Source organism: Lygodium microphyllum, chromosome 25 (assembly GCF_053477565.2).
Source record: "Lygodium microphyllum isolate KBCC chromosome 25, Lygodium_microphyllum_v1.1.10, whole genome shotgun sequence".
NCBI lineage: Eukaryota > Viridiplantae > Streptophyta > Polypodiopsida > Schizaeales > Lygodiaceae > Lygodium > Lygodium microphyllum.
In genome coordinates, this window is record NC_141159.1 from 46263193 (window position 1) to 46277434 (window position 14242).

A 14242-nucleotide genomic window follows, 5' to 3' on the forward strand; every position below is an offset into this window, starting at 1 on the left:
AGAAACACTTGTCTCTTCAAAATGACATGTGTCCTATTCTACATACCACATGTCACTTTTCTAGAGAAAAAAGATTCTAAATATTCTACTCTAAAAATATCTCAAGTGGGTAAGAATTTAAAATAGCCGTGGAAAAAAAATTGTTCCTTGCAAAATTCTAGAGTCTTTGATGCTAACAGAATTTCCATTTGAGCAACTTCCGAATATCACAACCTCTTAAATTTAAGGAGTTGCCAAATTTAGATTTTGGAGAGCTTAATTGTATAGGTTCACCGGTTCATGGTTTGTTTCTTTAATCATGGGCATCTAGTTTCACTTTCTGAAACCATTGATTATATGGGCTTCTAATCAATGTGACGACCCGACTAAAAAAGTCTTAGTCATCTAGGCTTTCTGGTCAATCTAACTGCCCAACTAAACTTGTAATTTCTCTTAGGTATCTCGTCAATGACGATCCAAGTATACTTCTACTGCGTTCTGGCCATTGGCCACTCTTAAATAGAAACATTTAACCATATGTTGAAATACTCAAATAATGTAAATCACTTTTCAAAGTACATGAGCATCAAACTAATTTGAATCATTGAGTACCAAAGGTTGGTTACATCATTAGCATATTGTGGCCTTAAAGGACCCACATCTTGCATTTTATCCTTCTTGTCCATAATGTAAACTTGTTCCAAGATTAGACATTGCATTTTCCACTTCATTATGTGCATTTTCAAAGTGAGATGCATTATCACTACTTGATCCCATCTCCTTGTAAAATGACATACTTGCTAAAAATGCTCAACTAAACACAATTTCAGCACTAGAGCAAAACCTATGACCTTGAATTAGGTGCCTCCGGCCCACCAAGTCAAGGGATTTCATGGTATCCCGACAATGGAACCGTGAAACCAACCTTTCTCCTCGAATAAGGTGGCCATAACTTAATCTAATAGTAATTAGAGCAAGTAATCAATTCATATAAATTGAAATACATACTTTACTACTTGAATCTTGGACAATGGACAGCTTGTTGGTCCCAAAACTGACGCCCCTTGCAGTATTTCTTTATCTTCTATTGCAAATGGATGGAGTACAACTAAGATTCACCAATCACCTCCGCTAAACCAAGTGCTACTTGCTATCAGTAATGGCCAACAAGCCTACAAACCAATTTGCTTCTTGGTTTGCTTAGGAAATTGGCCTTCACCATGCTCCTTGTGAGACCAATTCAGCCCCAAATTGAAATCGGTTGGTTGGCCTTTTGAATCTCCCTAAAACCCTTCAATTTCAACTGCTGGAAATCAAGTCTTAGGCCTTCAATTCTAAGCATGCATTTCAAGGTAGCTGTCAAAACACTAATTTCTGTTGTAAGTTAGGGTTTACACCAGAGATTGACTAAAATCTCTTCCTCTGATGACTCAAACTGCTAGAAATACTGAGGGAAGTTAAGAAATGGCTACAGAATGCAAAATAATGTTGTAGAGAGAGAAATTTTTTATTTTCTTTACAAAAACCACCTCCAATTTTGTGATGCCTTGATCAAGAGTCTAACCTATAGTTGCCTTCCGTTTAGGAGCCAAAAATGGCTGTCACTTGCATGTTTTGGTCCTTCTGGAGCTATCACCTGCTGCTATAGACCTTCAAATAGTTGTTTCTAGCTTCTGGGTAGATCTCCAATGCTGCAGAACAATTTAGTAGCCTCTCCTATCTCTCCAACAACAACCTTCTCTCTCACTATGGCTGGAATAGACTTCCACCAACCCCCAAAAACATTTATCCCACTTGCATGGGCAAGTTTTGCCAAGCAGTGACCTAATTCCATTTTTCAACATTATTAAACTTATTAAATTAATTTTTAAAATATTAATTTTTTGAAATTAATTTAGTGTTTATTCTAGTGCTTAGAAAATTAATTTCACCAACCAATAATTAAATTAGCTAGACCAATTTGTCTCCCAAGAATCCTTGAGCAGTTTTGCTGACCTTTAGACTGGCATTCATTAATTAAGTGATGCCTAGTCTCTAAAGTCACAATTGATATTAGTTGCCAATAAATTGGTCTAGGCCCAAATCTGAGATTGGGTACCACCTAGTACTAGTCAGGCATAACTTATTACAACTTTTGCCTTTGCACCCGCCGATATCTCGGTGTCCTAGGTCTCACATAATGAAATAATTAACTTGCACCTCACATGTGCAAGTCACCTTTACACATTTGATTAACTATTAATCAAATGCTAAGAAAATCATTAAATTTACACATCCTCATGAACAATAGATCTAGGGTTTCATTTGCCAAGTATTGACTTTGATAGCACGTTTGCATGCAATCATCTGCTCTTGGGTTTGGGGCAAGAATGCCATCCATGACTACTTTACAGCTGAAGCATCCTCCTCTTTTCCATTTTCTGCATTGACTGGTTTTTGGAACATCTAGTGAAAATGTAATGCATTTATTTTTGGTTCAACCTCAAGTATTTGTGGTCATATGGGCGTGTTGGTGGATTGTTATTATGGCAAGTTAGTTCCATGGTTTTTGCTGATTTGATCCTCAAAGATGTGGCTGCTCCATGGATGGATATCATCCACACCACCCCGGTTGTGCTCACTTCATGAATCCCTTCATTTGTTATTATAGCCTTCTGTTTCTTGTAGCCTTTTGGCTCCATGTGTTCTCTTGTGCCTATCTTTGAGTCTGCAAATATTTCAATTCATTAGTTCAAACTTCTTCACAACAAGAGAGTGCCTGCTTCGTGATCTCCTTCTTCTATTCTTGTAACATTTTAGTTCTATGTGTCATTTCCTACCTATCTTTTTTTCTCCAAGAAAATAAAATTCTATTAATAACACCTCGGAGGAAACCCCCTAGAGAGTTAAAAATACAATGATTGTGTGAACAACTAATCCAAAGGGCTAAAATGCAAGACCATCTGAGGGGTAGTATGAAAGAAGGTGTCTGAACCCCAAACCCATAGGAAAGCCTCTCTTTTCTTCCTCGCCCTGCATCCTCTCCCATCTCCCATGAAGAGTGTGGACTATCTTTGTCCAAATCCTCAATAAAGACTCCTCAGTACATACATCCTAAAGATCAATGACCTGGCTACATCTCACAGTCCATATGTACCAGGCTATAATGCTGGAAATCAACTCCCATCTACGACAATGTCCCTAACCATAATGTGTCTCTTAGTAGTCTGGGGTACGGATCCTACTCAGATGCTATCCAATGATGAGAAAAGAAGTGCTCCCCTGAACATCCTAATATCCACACATTCGACCTCTATCTATGACCCAAGTTACAGCCCACCAAGTTGCCACCATGGACTCCCCGTCATGGAGTACTATCCTAAGAGCTATTCTTCAAACCTCCTAGGCTCTAGAGCAGTCCCATAGGCAATGTCTCTGTGTCTCCTCTGGCTCATCACATCGCACACATGCCACATTTTCTACTTGTCTTTGAGTATGCTAGGTTGGCCAGAAGGCCCTTTGTAAATATTTCAATTCATTAATTCAAACAACTCCATGAAAAAGAGAGTGTGTGTGTGTTTGTGTATTGCATCCACACTTGCTTATGGATGCATCATGCAACTGTTACCTACCGTAACTATACCCAACCTTCTTTGCTGTGTCAAAAGAATGGATGTCCATCACTTATCATGGTTGGATAATTGCAACTTAAAATTAAAGCTGAAATACACAAGTGATCACCTTTCCAAGTCACCATCTTGCCCTTTCCATGGTTTTGTAAAATCCTCTGGACCATTGATAAAACCAGAAACAACAATGCCAACTGCCAAGCGCTGCACTTGGACCACAGTCACACAATTGTTCATAAATACTGTTAAAGATCATATCATTCTCAAAAAGTAGGGACATATATTAATTGCAAATGTACCAAGAACAGAATGTTGCATCTGTGCTTACCCCTTGTTGATGGTTCTCCCCAATACCTTCAAATCCAAACTCTTCAACCCCCCCTGTTCTCCTAGCCATTTTCGAGCCAGTGAGGCTAGCACCAGCCGCTGCAAAACACATATACATTTGTTGTATAGAAGTGAAAAACTCAAAATCCCACTAAGAAAACACAGTCACAAAAGAGATGACAAGAGAGAGGACACTTCAGAAAATAAAGCAGAAAGGAATTATCCCTCCGTATGATAGTATGAATGATCTCATTAACCAGGGTGATCACAATGTGCTCTAAACTTTGCATATCAAGCAGTGGCTTTTTCAGTTACATCTGATCTGTCAAGTCAGTGCTAATTCATACCTTCCAAGCTTGTAATTTTATACTATTAAGTGCATCCATTATATTATGAGACTGACAAACCCCACCAACATTGAGAAGAAAGTTGAAAATCAGTGATGCATTATACACCACCCTGGCAGCAGATAACAAAGCAATGAAGTCATCCAAGAATTCACTGACACGGGACAAAACAAGATAATTTCAGAGGATATGATAGCTCTTTTGTAAGAACTATGAACTGGCAGGATATTCCAGGCAGTCAAATGCTGCTACTCAGTAGAGTTACTGATTCACCCACATTGGTTTACTGGACATGCTAATCAGATACAGAGTCCATATGAAAATAATGGGTCGTACAAAGGACTTGGGATTAACTTTCCCTCTCAAAGAACAAGCTGCTTTTGTGAAATCTATATGAAAATAATAGGTCATACACAGGACTTAGAATTCAGCTTGCCACACAAACAATAAGCAGCTTTTGAACTTTGGCAGGGTTCCTTCTGACAAGATGCTAGAAAGCCTTCCTCAGCCAGGTGCCTTTTTGTTCTCAACCTACTGAAAGAAAACCCATGACAGCACTCTCTGCCTCCCTGGATGAACACAATGAACAAGCAAATGAACAATCACTAATGATGTAAGGATGCTGGGACAAAATAAATATATAACGAGCTTCTATAAACAGACCAAAACATGGATGCCACTTCAAGTGTGTTATATATGCATGGAAGTGGAGACTAAAATAGGGTGCTCATAACGTCAATGTCTCTAGCCCAATCTGAATCAGTAAATCCCTGAAGTACATCTCTACAATAATGAATGCCCAATTGATAGGTTTCCCAAAGATACCAGAGTACTCTCAGATCTGCCTGCCAATGTGTATGGTCAGTAATGAAGGTAACTGACTAAGCACACTCATTGCATATGCAGCATGCCGAATTAAGGTGTGTGTTTGCCAAATAGAGCAAAGAGGCAAGGTGTTGCCGAGACACGGTAGACTGTAGAATCTACCAACTCTGAGCCATCATTACTGTTGGAATGCATAGGAGTGGAGATGGTGGAACACAGCTCATATGGCTGGTGGGGGTTTCAGCTCTGCATATTTTCCTCGGGACTTTAGTAGGTGTTAAGTTAGTGCCTGCAGCCTCTTTATACCTACTCATCCAACTCCCCATGGTCTTCAGTCAGCTGCCCCCCATTTTCTGCTCCTCTTACCATCTCCTGCTTCCAGCCAGCTCTCTTTCCTACAATAGTTCCCCCTCTCTTTCCACCATCCATAGTAGCTTTCCTACAATCTATTGACTTACCATTGAGTCTCCCCCACGGACCTTTTTCCAGCCACCAGTCCCTCTCTTTCCTGGCTGCAATAGTTCCCCCTGCCTCTGAGCCTTCCTTGCCACAGCCCCTCCTTCCTCTAATTCCGCACAACAGTCCTCCCATCACAAGACCCCTGCCACAACCCTGTCACTGACTCACTCACATTACGAGCACTACTCTGTGATCAGCTCCACTCTACCCTTTATAGGCACTTCGTAAATAGCTGAGGCTGTGCTCACAGAAAGGTATCTTTATGGTTCATCACACCTCTATGAAGGCAGCACAGGATCTTGTCGATAGCTTGCGCGTGGTCTCCGCGAAAGGTGTCATTTACAAGGTTCTGTGGTATAATGGCTTCATGGTCTCCAACTTCAGTTTGTACCGTAAGTTTCCTCGTACCTTGTTACCCTCCTCATTCCAAGCCTTGCAATGGAGTATCGCTGCTACCAAGTGGAGGAGTTCGCACCCCTTTTTGGCACCATGCTACGTGCATCCTTTGCAGATGCAGTAACTAGTGTAGGGATATAGAAAGTATTTGTTGCCATGGACGATGTCAAGAAAATCCCTACACAGTTGCAGATAATGAGTAGTAACTCCTCACGTGTAGACAAAACATTCAGCGGGCAACCTGGTCAGTGTCATTGATGCCAGCATTCAGACATCAGGTTGCAGAGTGTACACGTTTCGCATGTAAACACACCCAGCAAGAGACCACTAGCCAGTAGACAGAATCCCACTCTACCGCAGACAACAACACACTCACTAGAGTCGTGTGTTAATGCGGTAATGGACATGTTCAAATACCGCACTCCCTCTTAGTTTTAGGCCCCTCGCCACCCTCCACCTCCACCCCTCCCTCTCTACATGATAAAACTTCCCAGATACTTGCTTCAGTGGTCCCTACCACTTAGCAAGACAAAGGTATCTCCTCTTTGCAGGAGGGCACACAGCCAAACATTCAAGAGCCAATGGCTATGGATTAAAATGGCTCCAATGAGTCAAAGGGTTTCCCTTTTTTGCATGTGGTTCCCTCTCTACGTGATAAAACTTCCCAGATACTTGCTTCAGTGGTCCCTACCACTTAGCAAAGACAAAGGTATCTCCTCTTTGCAGGAGGGCACACAGCCAAACATTCAAGAGCCAATGGCTATGGATTAAAATGGCTCCAATGAGTCAAAGGGTTTCCCTTTTTTGCATGTGGTTATCGAGATTGCAAAGAGTAGACAAGTTTAACAATAGGAGCCATACCGATCTGAGAGAGATGCAATATGCATTGTGCAAGGCTTTGCAGACAGTTGTTCAACAAGGCAAAGAGTACGAATGATCCATGTCTAGATCCTAGAAAGTCTCTACAGTGGAATATCCTAAGAATCTGTAGCATGGCTACATCTCATAGTCAAAATGTACCGTGCAGTGATACTAGTAATAAAATCTCATTAATGATGGTCTCCCTAACTCCACTATGCCTGTGAATCCTCTAGAGTGGGGATCCTACTCAAATACTGGTCAATGATAAGAAAAGCATGACTCCCCTAAACATCCTCATATGCGCATGCTGTACCTCTGCTTGTGACCCAAGCTCTTGCCTCCCAAGTAACAACCATAATCTCTATTGTGCCGTGAAAGACCATCCTAAAGCCTCTCCTCCACACCTCATGAGCTTTGGGACAATCCCATAGATCATGCCTTTGAATCTCCTCCAGCACTCCACATCTCACGCATGCCACTGGATCCATCAATCAAGAAGTGGCTGGGTCTAGGTATAACATCTCCTCTCAGAATGTGCCACTACTCTAATCCTCTATCTAAAGCAACCTTTGAAGTTTGCCTGAACCAGCCCTTTCTCTAAAGGTGGCCATCCTCCTCCATGAAAGTCAAGATCATATCCACTAGTCTCAATGACCCCAAGAAGAATGTCACCTCTAGAGAAGTCACCATATCTATAATCAACTCGTGGGGAACTTCCATCTCTATCATAATTCTACCCTCTCTAAGACTTTGAAGTTTCTATCTTTCACTCTCTTCTAGTAGCTCCAAGAAAGCAAACTAGTCTCCCACTAAGAAAGCAGCCTGCATGGAAAACCTCCCCCAAGAAAGATAAAGGCCTTTGAGCAAGGGTGTGGTCAAACTCCAAGCTCAGGTAGTGGAGGCTTTTGTGATGGCAATTGTAAATTTCATCTTCTTTTTTTATTTGGGTGGGTGGAAAGTTAATTTGAGGAGTGGTAGCCAATTAACAGTGATCCTCCAGAAGACGGAAGTATGGATGGTATAACCAACACATCAAAAATAGCACACGCTTACCCATCTACCGGAGGATGTCGATGATGAGAGAAAGGTGATGAGGTATCACATGAAGAAGGATGGTGGTATAATCTGCCAATGGAAACAACTTAGGATCTATCTGGTGGTGCTTTGCACAATGGGATGCATAGTATGCTACATGCTCATAAATGCTCATGCAGCAGGTGCCACTTGGACAGCGTCCCTCATGGGAAAATTGTTCGCTTGCCCAAGGGCCCTAGAACAAAGATGATGAAATTATGCAATGCATAGGGAAAGGTACAACAGGGGGAAAGGCTAATGTCAAAGATAAGTGTTGAAACCTCTAGAATACCAAGAAGGGTAGAAACCCCCTCTCAACCTGGATGTTGATGCCCCAAAAGGAAGAGGAGCTTGAGGATGTTAGTCTTCGTGCGGTGCCAAGAACCATGTGGATGAAGATGACAAAGCATCCCTATTGGAAGAGCAAGAACACAAGTCACCACCATGATAGCATCAAGAGAGATGCTGCACAATCCGCCGTAGGAGGGGAAGCCTCCATGCTGGTAGAAGAGCAAAACTCCAAGTAGATGGAACCATGAAAAGAATGGTGTGCATCCCAAGTCTCCGCCTTAGGAAGGATTGGTGCAAACCTACCTGTTAGCTCTACACTGAAGTACAAAACCCTGCAAAAGAGATCAAAATCTACAATCACAAATGTAAGTAGTGAGATGCTCCAAGAAAAACAAAACTAAAAACAAAGGAAAGCAAAGCTAATTGCTATGCAATGAGTATGTAAGTATGCAGCGGAAGACTGAAAAGGGAAAGGCTAAGTGTGTGGCCACCATTGTGTACGGCGAGGTGGGAAGTGGTCCTAGAAGGTGTTGTGGATGCCCCAGGAATGGATGCGTAAAGTGCAATAGGTGAGCCACTAGCAGACCAATCAGCTAATCCTTCAGGTGTAGTGAAGGAGATAGACCGTTGAGACTGTCTACGTGCCACACGTCCAATAGCCACTAGGGCAGATGGAGCAGATGGTGTAGCAACGGGAGGTGTAGCCCCATTAGGCTAGCTAGACAAAGTGGAGGCAGTTGCAACAGCCTGCTTTGATTTGTCTAGGTGGGAGACCTTGGGCCTTGGTACGACACTCCTCATCCACATGGCCCAACGTCTGGCAGTGTGTACAAATCCTACTTTTCTTAGGAACTTGTTGCCAAAGCGGTCGTGCTTCTTTGGTTCCATCGAAGAAAGAGGTGTCACCCTTATTTTGGCTTGCCTTTGCATCTTGCGAGTTCTTGCCATTGTTGGTTTTTCCTTCCAAAGGGAGAGGCAACTAACCCTCATCCCTCTGAATGCATGTGTGTGGAGTACTTCTTGTGGACTTGATTGTGCAACCTTGTGTGTAGCGCAAGAACTAGCACTCAAACTCGTAGAAGGCCAGCAATCTAGACAGTGAGAGAATGTGTTGGATAAAATGGAAGTGTTTGTCAGGCAACTTGTTCAAGAAGAACGTGACATGATCATCGTCTGACTTCAGTGAGCCAATCGTTACAAACTTCACAACTGCCGATATTTGGCCAACTTGACTTTCAAATCATCCCCTTCTTTAATGAAAAACTCCTAAAGCTTAAAATCAAGATTGATATGTCGGGTGCAATCTCTTGCGGCATAACGGTCAATGAGATAACTCCAATACTTAGATGCGAGAGGAAAATGTTGTAGCTGAGAGTGGAATTCATGAAGCAACCCCTGCATTTTGCGAGCTCTCCATTGACAGATATGATCAAGGTGAGCTAATCGAGGGTTTGGGTTGGTACCAACAACGAGGTTCCAAAGTCCTTGAGATTCAAGCACTTGTTGCATGAAGTTCGACCAAGTGGTTAAATTCGACCTATTAAAATGAGTCTTATCCATGAAGGCATTCCTAGCCATTCCAACAGGAGTGGTAGTGCTAAGAGATAGAGAAGGTAGGTAATGGGACTAGGAGGGATGGGGGGGAGTGGAGTACACTTTGGAAGCAATCCAAAGTGCCCAGCATGCATATGAGAAAGTGCATAGTAGATCCAAATATGAGCATGGGCGGACTAGCTATGGGCATGGTGACCACATAAAGAGCCCATGGTGGAGGGATAGGAACATGTGGAGCAGAGGATGAAAATCCCTGCCCATGAGGATGTGTGCCAATAGTCCATAAGCACAGGATGGATATTCCTGCGTTTGAAAGATCATGTGGAGGGATTGTGAGTGTCCACGGGTAGTGAGGGAGATGTGCATCACAGTTGTCCCAAAGTGGAAGGATATGGTAAAGTGAGAGTATGTGGAAGGTACAGTGTTAAAGAGTGGTATTCCCCCTAACGATGCACCAAGAGGTGTAGTAAATGGAGGATAGATAGATTGTGATATGGAGAAAGAGAAAGTGCTACAAGCAGAGATGGAAGATCCAACCCCTAGTGTGCTATGAGTGGAAGTGGAGTGTAATTCTAGGTTTTGGAATGAAGATGTGAGGAGATCAAAATGTGAAGAAAATAGTGGTGGGATGGGAGGGAGTTGAGAAGTGTAGTTTACTTGCTTAAATGAAACAAATGGTAGAGATATACCTAATGAAGAGTCTCCGCTTCAAGAGCCTCTTCTATTAAAGTTGCCATAGTGAAAACCTCTGAATCCTACGCATTAAAAGGAGAAACAAAAGAGGGTTTTGGCTCATTAGACTCAAAAGGATTATATAAACCTGACATAAGGTTTGGCTAATGTAAAGGAGATGGATCACCAAACGCATCGAATGTCATGGTCCCTCCAAGATTAGAGAGATGGCCAGTCTCACCAATTAGTCCAGACGGAGTAGTAGCACTCATTGGAGGGGTGTAAACGTGACTATATGTGATGCGCAAGTACTCCTCAAACTCCACATTTGCAAGGTGACTGAAAATAAGAGAAGAAGATGGTAAAGGTGAAGGTTTGTTTGCCTCCTCCTTGAGACCATAATGCCTTCTTAGAGCCTCCAAACATGGAGAATCCTAATAGGGCATCATAGGATCCCTAGAACAAGGTGCCTGAGACATTATGAGTTAGAATCGAGTCGCATGTGAGTCTCGCACAAAGACTAGCCTCCACAATCACTACAAGATACTCTTTAGAAGAGCACTGGCTCTAATACCATGTGAAGATACGCTAGGGTTTGCACTCAGGAAATACAACATATACGACCAAGACTGAAACACAAAGACTCAAATAGTGACAATCAAAACTCAAACCCTAAACAAAAACACAAAGACAAACACAAAGAGAAGAAACTTAGAAGTGAATGAATACTGTAGATGAATGTAAGAGCGTACAAAATGCCCAAGGGCAAAGCAATGGAGTGTCAAAGAGTGACATCCACAGGAGACAAATCCCAAGTGCTCTAACCACCAGTCAGAGATGAGAGAGTGCTGAATAATGAAGGGCAACAAGCTGGCCACCAAAACACAACAGTTGGAGGCTGAAATCTGGTAAACGCATTAGTGTACCACCAGAGAAGGTTGAAAACTGGTCACCCGAGGCAAAGAACTGTCATACGACAATAGGAGAGGCGTATGCTGATAAAGGCAGTCTGCTAGATAGCAAAAACATAGCAACTGCAGTAGTCGCTTGGTGGGAGAGATGACAGCAACCTGTCACCTAGCACACCAGATGTTGAAAATGCAGGCTGATCAGGTGCTATGATGATGCAGCAAATGGAGACCTCCAAAACAGCACGGGAATGGCTAAAAGCAGGCCACCTAGGGCTGGATAGTGACGTGCAGTCGATATGGCTGGACAGCAAATGGTAGGTGGCTGATGGCTGAAATCTACAGGATGGAGTGAGAAACCTCCACAAACGGATGAGGTTGAATGGTGGGCAGCCTGTCTATTTATAAATGTTGAAGGTGCCCCAAAAAGTAGGAGGTTTTTTCCAACAAAAAAAATTTCTATTAATAACACCTAATTTCTATTAATAACACCTTGGCGAATAATTTGAGGTAAAATACAAAGTACAAGGAACTCTATGAAGAGTAACTAAGTACATCACAAATACAATGGTTGTGTAAACAACCAATCCGGTGGGCTGTAATGCCAAACCATATGAGGAGCAATGTGTAAAAAAGTGCATGAATCCCATGTCCGCAGAAAAGCCTCTCTTAACTTCCTCATCCTCTCAAAGCTACCTTACATCCTCTCCCATCTCCCGTGGAAAGTGTGAATGATCTCTATCCAGATCCTTGATAGAGTCTCTTCCTCATCCTCTCAGAGCTACCTTGCATCCTCTCCCATCTCCCGCAGAGAGTGTGAATGATCTCTATCCAAATCCTAGATAGAGTTTCTATTGTGGATACATCCAGAAGGCCGATAGCATGGCTGCATCTCATAGCCCAAATATACCAAGTTATGATACTGGCAATCAACTCCCATCTATGGCAATGTCCTTGGGTCCACTATGCATGTAAGTAATCTAGAGTGGGAATCCTGTTTAGATGCTGTCCAATGATGAGAAAAAAGTAGCTCCCTTGAACATCCTCATAGCCACATGATGGGCCTCTATCTGTGACCAGTGCTATAGCCTCCTAGGTAACCACCATGGTCTCTGCATGGCAAGCTATCATGTAGCCTCCTCCAAATGTCACCTAGGAACTCCTCTACGATTCTCTCTCCATGCCAATGGGAGGAGGCTCTTGGTTGTGCTCTGATCCTGCTCATCTATATTCCCCTCCCTAGTTCCTTGGTCCTAATCTCTTGAAAAATCCAATGGTGGTTGGGTTGCCATGGTCCTCCATGTGCAGGTGTCATAGCCTATAGCCTCCCTATCAAAAGTTTCTTCCAAGGCTCCTCACATGGAAGCAAACCCCTAACAATGAGCTTAGCCATCAAGGCTTTGCTCTAGCTGTCTAGGTCTATGATCCCCAACCCTCCCCCAAAAAGTAGGGTTTTGGGGGACCACTAAAACTCTCTCAAATCGCACATCAAATTTGCATTTTTTATTAATGAAGTGTATTTTGGAGCTGTTTAAAAATGCTAATCAGCTGTAAAGCATGTTTTAGCTCGACGCCCGAGCCCATGACAAGACCCAAACTCTTGGTGACAAGGCTCCCTACCTATCCAAGAGACTTCTTGGTCAACATGTGGGCCATGAGAGCATTTGCCATTGCTCACCACTACTCAAGAAAAGAAGATGGAGACCCTCAAGCCTAGTGCCACACTGGAGGAATCCCAACAATTGGCAGTAAGGCTAGAGAATGCTTGTAGGCCATCCAAACCAGAGCTACAGGAAACAAGCAAAGCTGCCACAGAAGATAGTGTGATAAGGAAAGAGTTGGAATCCTTAAGGATGAACAGAAGCAAGAATGAGGAGAGTGCACCTTGCTCCAACTAAGGAAGGAAATTGAGGAATTGAACAAGGGGAAGGAAATTGCTACATTAACACCATTATGCAAACTTGGGCATTCTCACCAAGATTGTCCCTACAAAAAGTTTTAAGTCAAAAATCAGCTCACACAGAACTAGAATGCTAGTATTTGAAAGGGTTTCACAAGCTACAGCAAGGAAACACTTTAAGTAATCTTAAATGTGGCACCTTTACATCCAACTACTTCCGAAGGCCCTACCAATGCAGATCCAAGGGGAGCAACAATTTCAGTTATATTAAGATCATACATAAACAATGGAAATCCAAAATATTAGCAGCCCCTTCTGCTATTATACCCCCCATCCAACTATGCCCCTAACTCATATGTCGCAACCCCACAATACCCTGCTCCAGCCTACCATTCATGACCTTCAACTCCCCATACACCATCCAATCGACCAATAATCTGCTATCCATGTGGACAATATGGATATCATCAAAGAAAATGCAACTTACGAGAAGGGTTGCGAGCAATCAATCTTAGATTGTCTCTCTAATGCTAGATATTATTCATCCCCCTCAAACAAGAGTTCTACCCCATTGTGTCCCTTCTAGAATTTGAGAAGACAGATTGGGAGTCCCATACATCAAATGCAAACGGTATCAAAGTATCATTCCAACATCGTTCGAACTCCTGAGCTGAAACATACATGACCCTAATATTTTACCATATTTAAACAAATTTATGAGAAAACACATACACTGAAATTTTAGAAGAGGCCCCAAGGGTCGAGAGTTTGAGAGCCAAGCCTACTAGAGACTGAAAACTAAAAACAAACACGCAGAAGTAACATGGCTGTAGCCTGTAGATATTTGTGACTAAGCTACTCATCATTTTCATCATTCTCAAAAGGAGAGTCTTCCTGCCCCTCCCCCTCCTCCTCGTCATCATCATCATCCATGTCATGCTCATCAAGGGAACACAAGCCAAGACCATCACTTTGAGCTTTCCCCCATGCATGACCATCAGGTTACAATGTACTCTTTCTCCTCCGACCAGCAGGCACAAA

The 14242-nt window shown here is 42.6% G+C and overlaps 1 protein-coding gene across 2 annotated transcripts in view; it reads right to left on the reverse strand.

Annotated features, from left to right (window-relative positions):
• The window catches only part of LOC148014168 (transmembrane and coiled-coil domain-containing protein STS1-like), a 190678-nt gene that overhangs the window by 110035 nt on the left and 66401 nt on the right, over positions 1 to 14242 (reverse strand). For both annotated transcript variants that reach the window (XM_087667413.1, XM_087667414.1), the window contains 2 exons: positions 3916 to 4013; positions 3700 to 3791 (listed from right to left, as the gene is read on the reverse strand). In XM_087667413.1, coding sequence (XP_087523539.1) covers positions 3700 to 3791; positions 3916 to 4013 — 190 coding nt within the window. The remainder of the gene's footprint in view (positions 1 to 3699; positions 3792 to 3915; positions 4014 to 14242) is intronic.